Source organism: Podarcis pityusensis (assembly GCF_964106645.2).
Source record: "Podarcis pityusensis genome assembly, chromosome: 5".
NCBI lineage: Eukaryota > Metazoa > Chordata > Lepidosauria > Squamata > Lacertidae > Podarcis > Podarcis pityusensis.
In genome coordinates, this window is record NC_138032.1 from 77,683,157 (window position 1) to 77,697,983 (window position 14,827).

Consider the following 14,827-nt stretch of genomic DNA (forward strand, 5'->3'; position numbering starts at 1 on the left):
AGGTGAAAAAACACCAGATCATCAGCCAGTTGATCCCCAGGGAAAATTGCAACCTGGCTCCGGATATGGGTCATGAAAGCAGGATTTGCAGCTCTGCCTGCCTGTCTGCTTGCCTGCCTGCAATCTCTGATTCTTCAAGGGGAAAAAGAAAGTAAAAAATAAAATAAAATAATCTTAAAGGCATGGTCATTGTCTTAGGTTCTTACACTTGGTCCTAGATAAACTCATCCCTTATATATAATCACCTTAATTTTGGATACTTGGGTCCTTTTAGCCCTGTTGTTTTTGGGCCATCAGAAGTCAAATGCTCACACATCTAGGAGAAAGTCCAGTAATGTTGACTATTACTGGTGTGGGGACCCCATATTTGACAGTCTTTTGTGCTGATTTGTGTGAGTTCACACATTTTACAATGTCTTGCACCCAAGGAAAGCTTTGGGCTGGATGTGATTCAATGCCACCTTGTTGAGGACACTGTCCTGGATCTGTGGGTATATGATTTATGGTGCCCAAAAATATTTTGGGGTCACACACAAAGTTTCTTAGTCATTCCTACGTTCTTGGACTATATTTGGCATGTGAATGCTATATTTTGACACTGACTTGCTCTGAAGGAAAGTGTTGGGCTGGATGCAAATACCGTCTTAGAAAAGAAATTTGAATGCTTATTTTGGGATGATTCAAAACTTACGACGGGGCGTTCAGCCCAACTTATTAACTTTTTAATTGTTATCTGAGGTCATTGTGCATTCATGACCATTACACATGCACAACAATTTTGACTGGGGAAAATTATTCTGGAACTGAAAGGAGACAATCTGCCAGTCATGGAAACGTGATTCAGGGATATAAAAACTTTAGGTCACGTTTTAAAAAGGTTTTCTAATTGAGAATCAATTCTGTGATTCTGTGACAATATTGAGGGCTGTGTACAGTCTGAAATGACATAAAGCAAATGTAAAATCAATACAATAAAAGCTGAAGACTTTTTGACACAGCAACACTATCCGAGACCTAAAGGCTAAAATATTCATTGAGACTTTTAAAAGAAGTTTTAGGTGGAGATATTCTGGACAACTATTATACTCTGGGCATAGCCCAACGTTGAATATACATCAATTGCTGTATCCACAGATAGGCTATTCCATTGCAATGGTTCTATTTCTTGTAGTGAGGAAGCTGCTTTGTTTCTTCATTACTAAGAAGTCACAGATGTGTGAAAAGTAGGCCACAGGTCGAAGGCTGCATGCCCCCTGCATGCGCAAATTGAAAGTGACAGACACCTCTATGCTCTGCCAGTAATTTGCCTCCATGTTAAATGCCTATGAAGCAGTAATTAAAATGAAAAGTTCTTGGGTCCTGCCAACAGACAGATTGAGTTATTTATGGTAGAAGCAGCCACTAACAGTAATTGCAGCACATCCTTGAACAAATACAAGTTTTTTCATTCAAGAATAGCGCCAGGCTGACAGGGGTCAGGAGGTCAAGCCCACTCAAACAAGAGGCCAAAGAAAGGCAAAATCAGTGTTCTGTTCATCTTAACACAGAATCTGTATTGTCTATATTAACTACCTAGGTGTCCAAATTGCTGTTTATTCCTCTGAGACCTAGTTAGGCCCTATTAATCATTTCAAAAACATCACTGTGAGATTACCAAAAGCTGCTACATTTTAATATAACCATGTTTGCCCACTTTGTTTCTGAAGTGTACTTCAAAATGGTAGAGCAAATTTTACTGCCTTCCTTTTTATGCAGTTGAGCAAACATTGGAAAAGTGTTTTCTAGACAGCTTTGTATTTAAAGAAAAGTCTTTTTTTCTAGTAGATGTTTGTGCACTGGTGTGTTAGAATGGAATTATTACCATTCTTTTAAAATTCTAAGTTCTACAGCAATTTCACATTTTTAGCTACATAGGTGTTATCAATCAGCTAGTTGTCAACTATTAATTTTAAAATGTTGTATAGTTATCCAATGGATTAAAATACAAATAGGTCATATTTTAGTCTTTTAAATATACTTGTATATGTTTTATCACTTCAAGCTTTTACTGCATCTTGTCCATTTGATGCCCCCCTCCAGTTTTCAGAGTTTGGGGAATTTGCATAATTTTATTCATCTGTTCAAAAATGCAATTTTGTTTCGTTTCTTTTTTCCAGAAAACAAATTGGAATAATTAAGCAATTGCGTCAACTGGCCACCAAGTCTTCTAGCAGATTTTGCTAAACAGTCCAGCTTAGAACTTGTCAAGCAGCAGGGCAATTTGCCAAAGTTGACAGTGCACAGGAAGGATTTATATTCGAACAATGATTTGTCTGAAAGTTTACATCAGATTTCTGGGGTTCTATGCAGTCATCATTTCTCAAGTTCAAGGTAAAGTCATACTTGTAAAACGTTTGAAAAAGAAAGTTTTTGATGTATGGAATGTTCATGTGCATAGCCAACATTTTATGTTTTAACTGCAGTCTGAAATAGATGCAGATAAGCTGCTGTAGTTTTTGAAACGTAGAAACAACATGGAAGCTGTTGAAATGGAAGACTTTTTTGTGCACACCTGAAAATGGTTTCCATCTTTTTCAGCAACTCTCAAACCCTCTGGTTTGAAACAAAAAACATCAGTTACATTTTTACAGAAAGGGAGATTTCGAACATAACTTTCATAGAGAGTCTATGAAACCGTCTGTCTGTTGTTAACAGGACATGCTGCCTACCTTTTAGTACTATGATCCCACTTTATTGCTAATATATAAGAGCTTGTTACCAAGAATCAGGCTTTCTTGGTTAGTCTTCTATTTCAAAATCAGTACGGGGGGGCAGGGCTGGCTAACTATAATAGACCTTAGTACTGAAAGCTGGAAAATGTTTTGATTTGGTACATGCTTCATTGACATGTTAAGATTTTGCTATAAAAAAATATTCCAGGTTCTGTTTGATGTTTTAATTTGTTGGAAGCCTCCCAGGCTGGAGCAACCCAGTTAGATGGGTGGCATATAAATAATAATAATAATAATAATAATAATAATAATAATAAGTTCTTATTATTTATGCAGTTCATACTAAACTCAATGATAAAATTCCTTTGTATTTTGAATGGTGCAGCATTTGCATCTGTTGACTAATTTCCATCTCTATGGACAGTCTTATTCAGTGAAAGCTTCAGATTTTTCTGAGTTAATGTGGCGGCTATAATATTTTTAGACAAAGGACCCTAAAGGAAAAAGGACACAGTGCACTTAAGGAATCTAAGTTATCAAGTTCTTTCCTCACACAGGGAAGATTACCTAGTGAGTGCACACGCTGCTAGTCAGAAGAGTCTTCTAGCCTCCTTTTGACAAGGAGGGAATCAGGGTAGATATGGCTGTTTTTATGAGACTAATTACTTGAGACTAATTGCAAAGTCATTATTCAGGTATAGGTCTCTCTGAATCACCCAGAAGACTATGTAAACTGTGAGCTGAGTCATGGAAAAAGTCAATCAACTGAAATTTATAGGCGTAGACGAAGGTTCATTTAAGCGAGAAAGCAAAGATGTTAGAGATATCCAAAGATACCTGCCTGTTTTATTTATTTAAAGTATTTAAATACTGCTGCTCAGTTCAACCTCATTAAGTGGTTCACAAAAGAATATCACAACAGGCATCATTTTAAAAAGTTACAATAAAATGGAAATGCAACTGTTTGTTTAGAAGAAGCAGTAACAACGTTATTTGGCTCCTGGACTCCGTTGAGCATGCTCAGTCCTTTGAGGGCACCATGTTGGTGAAGGCTAACTTAGATTCTGTGCCCATTATGGATAGTAATTGAAATAATATTCTGATTTTATGAATATTGTAAGTGTTAGAGGAATCTCAGTTTAATCTGAGAGATGTGGCCTTCCTCAACCTGGTGCCCCCCAGATGTTTGGACTACAACTCTCATCGGCCTCAGCCAGTGCAGCCAATATGCAGGGATGATGGGAATTGTAGTCCAATAACATCTGGAATGCCACAGGTTCCTCACCCCTGCTGTAGAAGTATTCCTACGCATGATCCCTAGCAAAGTAGAAGTTTGTACAAATTTAGTAGGAATAAAAACTCAACAACCAAATGAAAATTGTAAACAACTTACTTTTTGAGATAATGTCAAAAAAAGAGAAATGGATTTGGAATTCATTTCCATTAAATTTCATATAATTATCAGGACAGAACTAACATTTATGTTATTAAAACATAATTATTGTATTATGCTCAGCTGCCTGCAATATCAGAATGTTAACATTGATATTTCAATTACCTACGTTAATTTATGTTTATGCTTGTTAATTTGAAAGTCAGATTTTTAAAAAATTAAAAAGAAATCTGTGGTGGTTCACTTACAGGTACAGTGGTACCTCGCAAGACGAATGCCTCGCAAGACGGAAAACTCGCAAAACGAAAGGGTTTTTGGTTTTTTGAGTTGCTTCGCAAGACGATTTTCCCTATGGGCTTGCTTTGCAAGACGGAAACGTCTTGCAAGTTTGTTTCCTTTTTCTTAAAACCGTTAATACAGTTGCGACTTGACTTCGAGGAGCAACTCATAGCACATGGTGTGGTAGCCTTTTTTGAGGTTTTTGAAGACTTTGGTGATTTTTGAAGCTTTTCCAAAACTTTTCCGACACCGTGCTTCGCAAGACGAAAAAAACCGCAAGACGAAAAAACTCGCGGAACGAATTAATTTCATCTTGCGAGGCACCACTGTAAATAAGTTTTCAAGTTAGGTTTTAAGTATGCAAATGAGCATTCCAGGTTTGCTTTGGGACGAAAACAGAAGGACTATACAGAGGCTACTGCAGCCGAGAGTTCTAAACCTTCAGTGTAACCCTGCCTTCTGAAACAAACCATTATGTTTGTATCTACATTATACAGGGCAGAATCTAGACAGCATGCTCCATGGGACAGGGATGAAGACTGATCCTGATCAGAAAAAGCAGGAAGATGGAGTCACCCTAGCTCCAGAGGACACGTTGCCCTTTTTGCAGTGCTACTGCTCAGGGCACTGTCCAGAAAATGCCATTAACAATACATGCAAGTAAGTGGTGTGGGCAAAATAAAGACTGTTTCCTCATATGTACAAGTTAGAGTAAGGTTAGAGGTTTCAAATATTTTCACTGTCCGTTCTTGTTTCTCAGTTCCCTTGTTCCACCCTTTTTCAGTTCATATACTATTATGGTCAGGTGAAATGACTTTCTGAATTGAGGATTGGTTAAAAGCTTTTAATAAATTTCTTAGAATTTGGCTATACCTTGTCTGTGGCCTCTGAGGAGACACAAACATGGTTTCTGCACCTGCAGAAAATTTCATTCAGGAAACCTACTGTCTTCCAAGGCACCTTTTTAGTGGCAATTGAATTGGTGAGGAGTGTGATGATGAGTGTGAGTTATAATTGTGCTCCAAGTGTTGAGCTCCCATATTTGAATCCCATACACCAGATCAGAGTCGTACTGAAACCAGATATTTGTTCTTTCCCAAGGTTGCCTCTTCGTTCCACCACAATGAGGCCATTGTCTTCCGTAACCTAGCTTCAGAGTTTTGAATGTTTATTTTTCCAGAACCAAAAGCTTCTTGAGTAGTCTGGATCTGTTTATTTGTTATGAGGGTGCCAAACCCAACATTTCACCCACTAGTATCTTCAACAGTTCACCTGTGCCTATGCCTACAGACCTCCAAAGTTCCCTACTCCAAAGTGAAGCCAGAGCTGTAGTGACTTCCATGGTATTCCTCCAAGGTCCACTGCTGGACCTCCACCATGCTGCTACTTGGCTACAACGTTTGGTTTTCACCTGTAATCTGCTTGATTACAAGGCAAATGGAACTGAGCAATGTCTTTTGGAAGGGCTGCACTTGCGTCCTTGACCTCATCGTATCTTTCCTGCCTCTAGTAAGCTAGCTTGCTTTACTACCCGTATGTGTGCAATAGCACAGAGACCACGAAGAACGGGTTGCTTACTTGTAACCTGAGACTTTCCAATAGTCATCTGTGCAGACGCACAACCCACTCCCTTTCCCCACGGTAGATGTAAGTATGGTTGTTATCTCCTGCATAGTCTTCCTATAGGGCTGTGGTTTTTGAACTGAGCAAGAATGCAGGAGCTATGTCCCTGAATGCGTGAGCATGGAAGGTGGGGGCGGGGCACTTGCCAAATCTCTAGACTAGCTTACATGTCTGCACATGTGTGTCTGCACAAATAACAACTCAGAGGACTACAGGTACAGCTAAACAACCTGTTCTTCTTGCATAGCATAAGGGGATCTGATTTGGTCAAATCGTTGGTCACATTAGAATTGTTGCTTTTTATTGCCCTCTAGTGTTTGTTTTTTATATAGTTTCTATATCCAAATATTACATTCATGTGGTTGATAAATCTAGTAGATATAATTTTTAAGATGGAAAACCCATCAAATAATTTTGAAGGCATATGTTTTGATTGATCATAAATGTCCTATTAAATGTTATTAATACTGAATTGAAAGATTTCTTACTTTTTTATTATTGACCCGAAGGGGCCATTTTACCTTTAGCTGCCTTGAATCTCCAGGCATTCAAAGGCTGAAATCTCAAGTACAGCTAATGGGAAACAAAATCTATTGAAATCAATGATACCTGTTTATGTGTGGATAGGATGAGAATGAAAAAAGAAAAAGAAAGAAAGAGGGAAAAGTTCTATAGCACCAAATTTTAATGATATCTATTTGGTGGAACAGACTTGGATCTTGGCACATATGTTGAGGGAGATTAATCTAGACTTCATTATTTAATTTTGTGCTTGAGAGTAATTGAAGAGCCGTATTTCAGCTGGCTTCTCTTAAAAACAGTTCAAATTATGAGATGCAGTCAGAGAAGCTTCCAGATTTTGAAAATATTGAATTGGTGTTTGCTTAATTACTAGGCCTTGAATAAGAATTGGTTTAAGTGCTGATTTTTGCAGGCAATAGAGGATTGATTTTCCATGGGTATGTACAATATTTTCAGTGTCACATGATAGGCATGACTAATGTATAGGAGGAGTCTTAAAGGTTTTTTCATAGTTAGCATTAATCTTGGAATGTAGTCTTCAGGAATAGTTCATCTCCCTGGAGTACCTCCCTGGAGTACCTACCATGACTTTCCCACACCATCAAGTAAATCCAACCCTGTTTTATCTGTTCTGAAGTCCCTTGTTTCCTTTGAGTGCAGTATCATGAGTGCCATGTGTCCATTATACTGGAAGGAAGAATACAAGACAATAATCTAATAGATATAAATAGGTTGGTTGAATGCAGAACAGTACACGGAGAATTGAAGTCAATTCATCTGTTCCAGAACTAATGGACATTGCTTTGCCATAATCGAAGAAGAAGAAAATGGCGAAATTACGCTTGCTTCAGGCTGCATGAAGTATGAAGGCTCAGACTTCCAGTGCAAGGTATTCCAGCTGTCTTCTGTTGCATGTGAACCCAGGCAGCTCCCCACACTTAATTCCAATATTTGCTGTTCATGCAAGTAATTTGCTCCAAAAGCCTAAAATTGGGAGATTATTTCTTTGCCAATTTTATCATTTCTAACATTAATAGGTTGTCTTAAAACCCTTACAGCAAAGCTGTAAAGCTCAATATTATTGTCCCCATAATGTGCACGAGAGACTGATTCAGAGTGGCATACCAAAATGCGAGACATAAGAAGGTCCTGACAGGATTGTGTGAACCTGAATTGTTTGTAGAAGCACAAAAAATAGGTGGGGCACTAAGTGGGGAACACTCTGCTCTCTCTCTCTCTCTCTCTCTCTCTCTCTCTCTCTCTCTCTCTCTGTGTGTGTGTGTGTGTGTTTTGAATGGGCAGGACAGAAAATGGGTGCAGGGGATAAGAATAGAATGCAATATCCTGGGAAAAGGCATGGCTTTCTGGAAACCTAAGCACTCCGTGGTAGAACATTTTGCTGCAGATCCCACTCGTCAGTTTTCTTCTGATCTAATCTACTTAGCAAAAATCTACATAACTTTAATCTTTCCCTTTGTTGTAACTTATGTAGCTATAGAGGGTTGTTCAGAGAATGCTTGTGACAAAATATGCATCATTTCTTTTTCTCTATAGGACTCTCCAAAAGCACAACCACGACGGACAATTGAATGCTGTCGGACAGATTTCTGCAATCGAGATTTGCAGCCCACATTACCTCCTCCCATAAGTCCAGGTATGGTGCTTCCTAGTATTTCCAGAGTATGGTTTGAAGGTATGTGAGACCACCACCTGCTGAAGATGATCAGGCTGGATCTGGTTAGTGCCTGGATGAGTGTCCACCTGGGAAATAAATGCATGTCACACAACCTTGGGTTCTGCAGCAGAAAAAAATGTGGACCATAAATGGAAGAAAATGAATAAATATTCCACAGGCAGGATCCTTAGGGATGTGAACCAGGTTTTTGCATGGGCACTAGGATTTCTGTCACAAACCCTTCCCACTAGTTCCCTTGACTGCAGCAGCTAAACCCAAAGCAGCATACAGCATCAAAAAGTTGGTTTATTTCAGCATAAACATAATGGGAGATAAAAAGTCTGGGGAAATAGAACTATCTTTGCTTGGCACCAAAAAGATGTTGGAATAGATACTGGGTGAATTCCAGCGACAGATTGTCACAGCCAATAAATCCCTCTCCCCAACTACCAGCTGCATAGCCTCAGGCAGACAGAAGACTGGTTATGAGGGAATGCTACCCTTGGGGTAAATTCTCCCCCCCCCCCCACTCCTGATGTAGATGTTAAAGGGGGTGGCAGAAAGGAACCCTTTGGAGCCCCATAGCATAAATGCCAGAGTCAAACATTAGTCACACTGCACCACCTTCTAGAACCAGCCCTCTGTAAGTTTATGTACTATATTTATTACAACTAAATATACAAGTCATTTCATATGGGGATCTCAGTACAGACCAAGTTGCCCTTTCTTCCTTTGGATGCGATAGAACCAAATTAGCTGTGTTTGCTGTTCTGCCCATGCTGATACTTTGCATTGACTATCATATTTGTTCATCACCCCAACCAAGTTTGAGGAGCTTGGAGACCTTAAAGCGATTATAGCATCTTGACAGGCAAACAGTGACATGTTGCCAGTCAAGAGATCACTACCGCTATTCTCATTAGGCTTCCAAAAAAATTATCCAGCCCTCTCAAGGGGCTCCAGAGATCATTAAAAATTTAGGATGCTGCTTGCTGTTTGGAAAGCATTTTTATGGATCTGCGTGAGGGCCTGCCCCCAAGCTATCAGCATTGTTTGGGCTCATTTGTGAATGAGGAAGTCCCTGGTTCAAATTTCAGCTCTGTCATGAACTCACTAGGTGGCCTTAGGCAAGCAACTCACTCTTGGTATCTTCCCTCCCATCTGCAACATGGAAATTAATAGTACTAACTTGACTTACAAGTTTGTTGTAAGGATTTCAGATAATGCATGGGAAGTGCTTTGACCACTTAAAAGTGCTAATGTTAATTATCGTGATCATTATCATCACAGTCATCAGCGTTGCTGCCTTCAGCAGTCTCCCCACCACTTTTCTGATTTTTCACCAGTCTCAGCTTTGCTTTAATTCACCCCCCACCCCGAAAAGCTTGTATTTATTTCCTGGTGCAGTAATAAGAAAGTAGTAAGCGTAATCTGAACCTTAAACCACCACCACCACCACCACCCCCCCGCTTCTCTAACTTGTTTTTCAATAGTTATTGTGTTTCATCAGAGGAAGCTAAACCAAGCTGGATTGTCAGAGGAGTGGTAGTGGGAAATGTCCTGTAAATCACGCACCAAAGTCTTACTGCATTTGATTAAAAAGAATGAGTGAATTCTTAAAATAAAAATAGTACAGGAGCCCTATCCTTGGGGATCCCGCATGCCTACTGGTTAAAAGGAGGCCTTCCACACAATTGCTGTATATGTAGCTATGTAAGAGTTGCAACGGGCAGTGTGGGGATGGATAGCTTTCCAATATTCCCTAAGTTTGTCTCATATTTCCCAGAGATAAATTTACCTTTCATTTTAATTATATTAATATTTTGTTCCTTTATGTAGGTGGCATCTTTGATGGCAGCATACGTTGGATGGCTGCATTTATTTCTATGGCAGTCTGTATAATAGTTATGATCATCTTATTTAGCTGTTTCTGCTACAGGTAAAAATCTTGTTGGGTGATATCCTATTTTTCATGCATAGCGTATTGCAGATTTGTTGCTAACTAGTTAGATCGCTAAGAATGTCTGGAGGTATTCTAGAATCAAACACGGTTTGATTTGCATCAGTGTGAAAATAGTCATATGTATGGAAACCAATCTGATGTGAAACTTGGCACAGATAGCTCACTATTGTGTACACTCTACATATACCGAAATATGGGAGTGTGTTTCAAGCATATGGCCTTGTCCCCACCCTGCATCTAGCACCCTCTAGGTATTTTTGGACTACAGCTCCCATCAGCCCTTGCTAACATAGTTAATGATTCAAAATATCTGGATGTCAGCAAGATGGGGAAGACTGATTTAGAGTACTGCATGTGATCTGGGGTATACCCTTTTCTATGGCAGTCAGAGTCTATTTATGGTTGTGTTTGTATACATACCATATCACATACATACATACCAGGAGGTTGGACTAGATGATCCTTGGTGTCTCTTCCAACTCTACAGTTCTATGATTCTTTGATTCTATGATCTGATGTTCCATATGCAAGGAGGAAGAATGGGGAAAGCAGAAGAGACTCAGTATTGTGCTCCATCCTGTGCATGCACCAGAGGACTCTGTGAACTGATCCTTAGACTACAATCCTATACACGTTTAATTGAGATAAAGCCCAATTGGGACCTACTTTTTAGTAGACATATAGACGATTGCACTATTGACCTAATACAGAGTAAAGATAGCAATCTGAGCAGTATGTGACATTGGCATTTTTAAACCCTATAATTAGGCAACTCTTAGCATGATACTATTTTTGTATCATATTTAGTGTCTTACCTCTGAAACTTGCCATTTGTAACTCACCTTGGTTTTGTTTTTTAAAGCAAAGTTGCAATCTGGCTCAGTCACTTGCTGCATCAGCACTGGAGAGCTTAGAATGGATTATAGCGCAGCTATGCAACCCACCCACCCACCAGTCATGAAACGTTGCCTCAGTGCCAGCATTGCAGAAAGGCTACAGTGGCACCACAGCTTATTCATTGTCACACATATTCAGGATTAGGGTGCCACCGTCCTAATTTAGCTATGAATTGTTCAGTTTTATCTGAGTTTAACTCTGTACACAGTAAAATCAGAAGGGGACCTTGAACTTGTGCTCTTCTTCACACTCTGCTTAGCATGCAGAGAACTAAACTGGGAGATCCAGCAATTTGATATGTGGGTTTAATATCCAGAGCCAATAATAATAAAGGAGACCACAAATTCAAATGACATTGGCCCCTCAGTTCAGGTATTCATTTCTGTGTGCAGTTTGCATTTGTCAGGCAAAATTGAAAAGCAAGAAATGAAACTATATAGACAACATTTGCTCACTGATGCAAAAATTGATTTTAAAAAAACCATCAGTGCGCAATAATTTGGGAATTATGACACTGTATGCATAGTTACTTAAAATAACACCATGTTATATCAAGATGTGTTTTCCCCCCCAGGCATTATTGCAAGTGGGTAGCAAAGAGAGGATGTTATAATCGTGACCTGGAGCAGGGTGAAGCCTTTATTCCATCTGGCGAGTCACTTAAGGATCTTATTGACCAATCGCAGAGCTCTGGCAGTGGTTCAGGACTTCCTCTGTTGGTAAGCCTGTGGTTTACCTGTGCTTCTTCTGCTGAGAGTTCTTTATTTTACAGCAGTCATGTAGTTAACAACTTGCCTGGAGTTTTTTGAAGCTGAGCGAGGAGGCTGGCAAGGTGGGATAGATTGCCCAGTCTTTCTTCTCTGGGCCTACTGAATTTCTATGCTGTCTTCAGAGGACGGTACTTCCCCTCCTCCGTGCTTGCCTGGCACTACTAGTCTCCTAGCATGCTAGTTTTTTAAAAAACACACAACTTATTGGGAAGGCAGTTTTATTTGAGGGGTGTGTGTGGCAATTTAAATACACAATTTGTTTGTTTAGAAAGAAATCTGAAGAACCTATAAGGGAGAGGTGGACCCTGTCCCCAGATCTTTCAGTCCCCTAGGCTGAAGCCACATTAGGTGGAAGATGGACTCCCTGGGTGGGAGAAAGGAGCCTGCACTATCTCCTCAGTCTTCAGCTAGTCTGTCCTGCTTTCTGCTTAATCCCACAGTGTAGTAGAGACAAATGGGGAAGGTTTCTGGGAAACTGATTCACCAGTCAAAATACATCGTCAAACCATTTGGGATACGCAGAGAAAGTTTTCAAGAGAGACAGGTTTATAAAGTTAAATAATAGTTTCTGCTAGTTTTTCCTGTACATTTGGAAAATTCGGGTAGGCCCTAAACTACAAGCATGTGCAAAACATCATGGGAGGTCAACGCCTCCTTTCAGGTTTCAGGAAGGAGCAGCTGACATCTTTATACAGAAAAGGGCTTTATTTTTTCCCCGGTTTGGGGAAAAGGGGAGCAGAGGTGGAAATAGCTTGTCCAGTCAGCTCCCGGAGGGCAGAGATTTCAGCCCCTGATTATGGGGAATCGGTGAAAGAAGTTTGTCACAGTCAGATGGGTAGTCTTGGGGACTGCCTCAGCAATGGTCCTTAAATAAGTAGGGCAAAGTACCGTACTCAGGGTGTGGGAAGCACATATGACACTGACTAGAACAATTATAGATGGAAACGAGGTGAGTGTGAATGTCTCCTGTCCCTCACTCATCCTAAGCTAGGTTCCTGGAGCCAAGTTATTAGAATACAGGTTCTGGTCAAGTGGGTAAACCAGTTCTTTATGGGGTAAAAAAACAAACAAACCCAAACAAAAAACCTCTCACAATTTGTTCTTAGGTTAAAAGATAAACATTAGATTGTTGAAGACGTGTTTATGTCAGAACTGGGTTTTTCTGCACACCGAGTCTTGCCACAGTTCCAGTGAAATTCATTTCATGTTGTGTTGACCCAAGACCAAATATTTCAAATATGTGGATTGGTTCCATAAGCAACAATAAGAAAGAATTCATTTCTTGATCTGGTTATGATTTAGCTTGTTAAATTAGTGGCAGATTTTTGTTTAACTTAACAGCTCCTTTTTAATGAATTGTTTGAGTATCCACTATTTTCTGTGAAGAAGCAATGTCAGAATAAGAGCTTCTAAGCACTTGGTCAGCATCCATAGAATCACTCAGTAATTTTAGATTTCTTCTTCAGGTCCAGCGGACAATAGCCAAACAAATTCAGATGGTGCGGCAAGTTGGAAAAGGGCGATATGGTGAAGTCTGGATGGGTAAATGGCGGGGTGAAAAAGTGGCAGTGAAAGTGTTTTTCACCACTGAAGAAGCCAGCTGGTTTCGAGAAACTGAGATTTACCAGACAGTTCTCATGCGCCATGAAAATATACTGGGTAAGTATTGAAAACTGTTTTTGGATCAAGATGTGGTGTCATTCTGAGAAGAAAGACAAAACCTGCTAAAATCTATTAATGTAGTTCATCTGTAAAGTAGAAATCCTGTTAATTGAAAGGGATGACGATGGGTGTTTTCAGGGTTGTTTTTTTATGATTCTAAAGGCAGGAAACTGAACTCTGTAGTATTTTCCACTCACTTCCAGGGCAAAACTCCATCTATCCTCAGCAGAAGTACTGCTAAGTTAGGAATCTGAGATTTGTAGTATGTGTAATTTATTTATTTTTCACACGTATACCCTACTTTCCTGACTAAGCTGGAGCCCTAGTAATTGAAAACATAAAGCAACAGAACAAATGCTAAAAGCATTATCAAACAATAAAAACAAATCAACAGCAGATTATGAAATTGCCTCTTCAAAGTCAGACTGTAATAAAAACAAAACCTGGCAGATTATATGTTTAATTCTCTTCCTAAAAGACCACGTCTTTTAGGCTTGTGATTTGTTGCCAGGGAGTTAGATGTTTAAATGGGTTGGAATGGTGGAAAAAGCCCCACTCCATGTCACAGAAACGTCTACTCAATATCCATCCCTGGCACAGTGTTAATTTCACTATTTGTGGGAACTTTCAGCACTAACTATGTTTCTAACTTCCACAGGTTTTATAGCAGCAGATATTAAAGGCACAGGCTCCTGGACCCAACTCTACTTGATTACTGATTATCATGAAAATGGGTCATTGTATGACTTCCTGAAGTGTACCACTCTGGACAACAGATCTCTGCTCAAACTGGCTTACTCTGCTGCTTGTGGCCTATGCCATTTGCACACAGAGATATATGGAACGCAAGGCAAGCCTGCTATTGCACACAGAGACCTGAAAAGTAAAAATATCTTGATAAAGAGAAATGGGACTTGCTGTATTGCTGATTTGGGCCTAGCTGTCAAATTCAACAGGTAGGTAATCCAATCCTATCCTTTGTAAACTCATGGAGGTATCTGTGCACAAATCTGAAAAGTGTGATGGATTCATTTGGCTGGTTCACAACTGCAGAATCTTTGTGCATAACAGGAATGTTCCCGAAAGAATAAATATTTTCTTTGCAAAAGTGGACTTGGGAAAGAATAATTGAGACAAGGTATAGCCACAAAATGTTCTTGGACTAGAGATCTCGGAATGTCACGCACACAAAAATAAATTACTCTGCTTTCAAAGAAGAGGGAGACAAATGTTGTTACTGTTCAGCGTTCTATTCTTCCGTGGCAGTTTCAGACACTTCACTCCCTTTAATGCTCAGTTTGAAACAAATTGAACTGACAGCTATAAATTGCA

The 14,827-nt window shown here is 39.6% G+C and overlaps 1 protein-coding gene across 1 annotated transcript in view; it reads left to right on the forward strand.

Moving 5' to 3' along the window:
• The window catches only part of BMPR1A (bone morphogenetic protein receptor type 1A), a 57,160-nt gene that overhangs the window by 33,987 nt on the left and 8,346 nt on the right, over positions 1-14,827 (forward strand). The window contains exons 3-10 of the mRNA XM_081005010.1: positions 2,157-2,370; positions 4,881-5,043; positions 7,315-7,417; positions 8,083-8,182; positions 10,043-10,142; positions 11,638-11,782; positions 13,300-13,492; positions 14,154-14,451. Of these exons, the coding sequence (XP_080861136.1) occupies positions 2,304-2,370; positions 4,881-5,043; positions 7,315-7,417; positions 8,083-8,182; positions 10,043-10,142; positions 11,638-11,782; positions 13,300-13,492; positions 14,154-14,451 (1,169 nt within the window). The 5' untranslated portion in view covers positions 2,157-2,303. The remainder of the gene's footprint in view (positions 1-2,156; positions 2,371-4,880; positions 5,044-7,314; positions 7,418-8,082; positions 8,183-10,042; positions 10,143-11,637; positions 11,783-13,299; positions 13,493-14,153; positions 14,452-14,827) is intronic.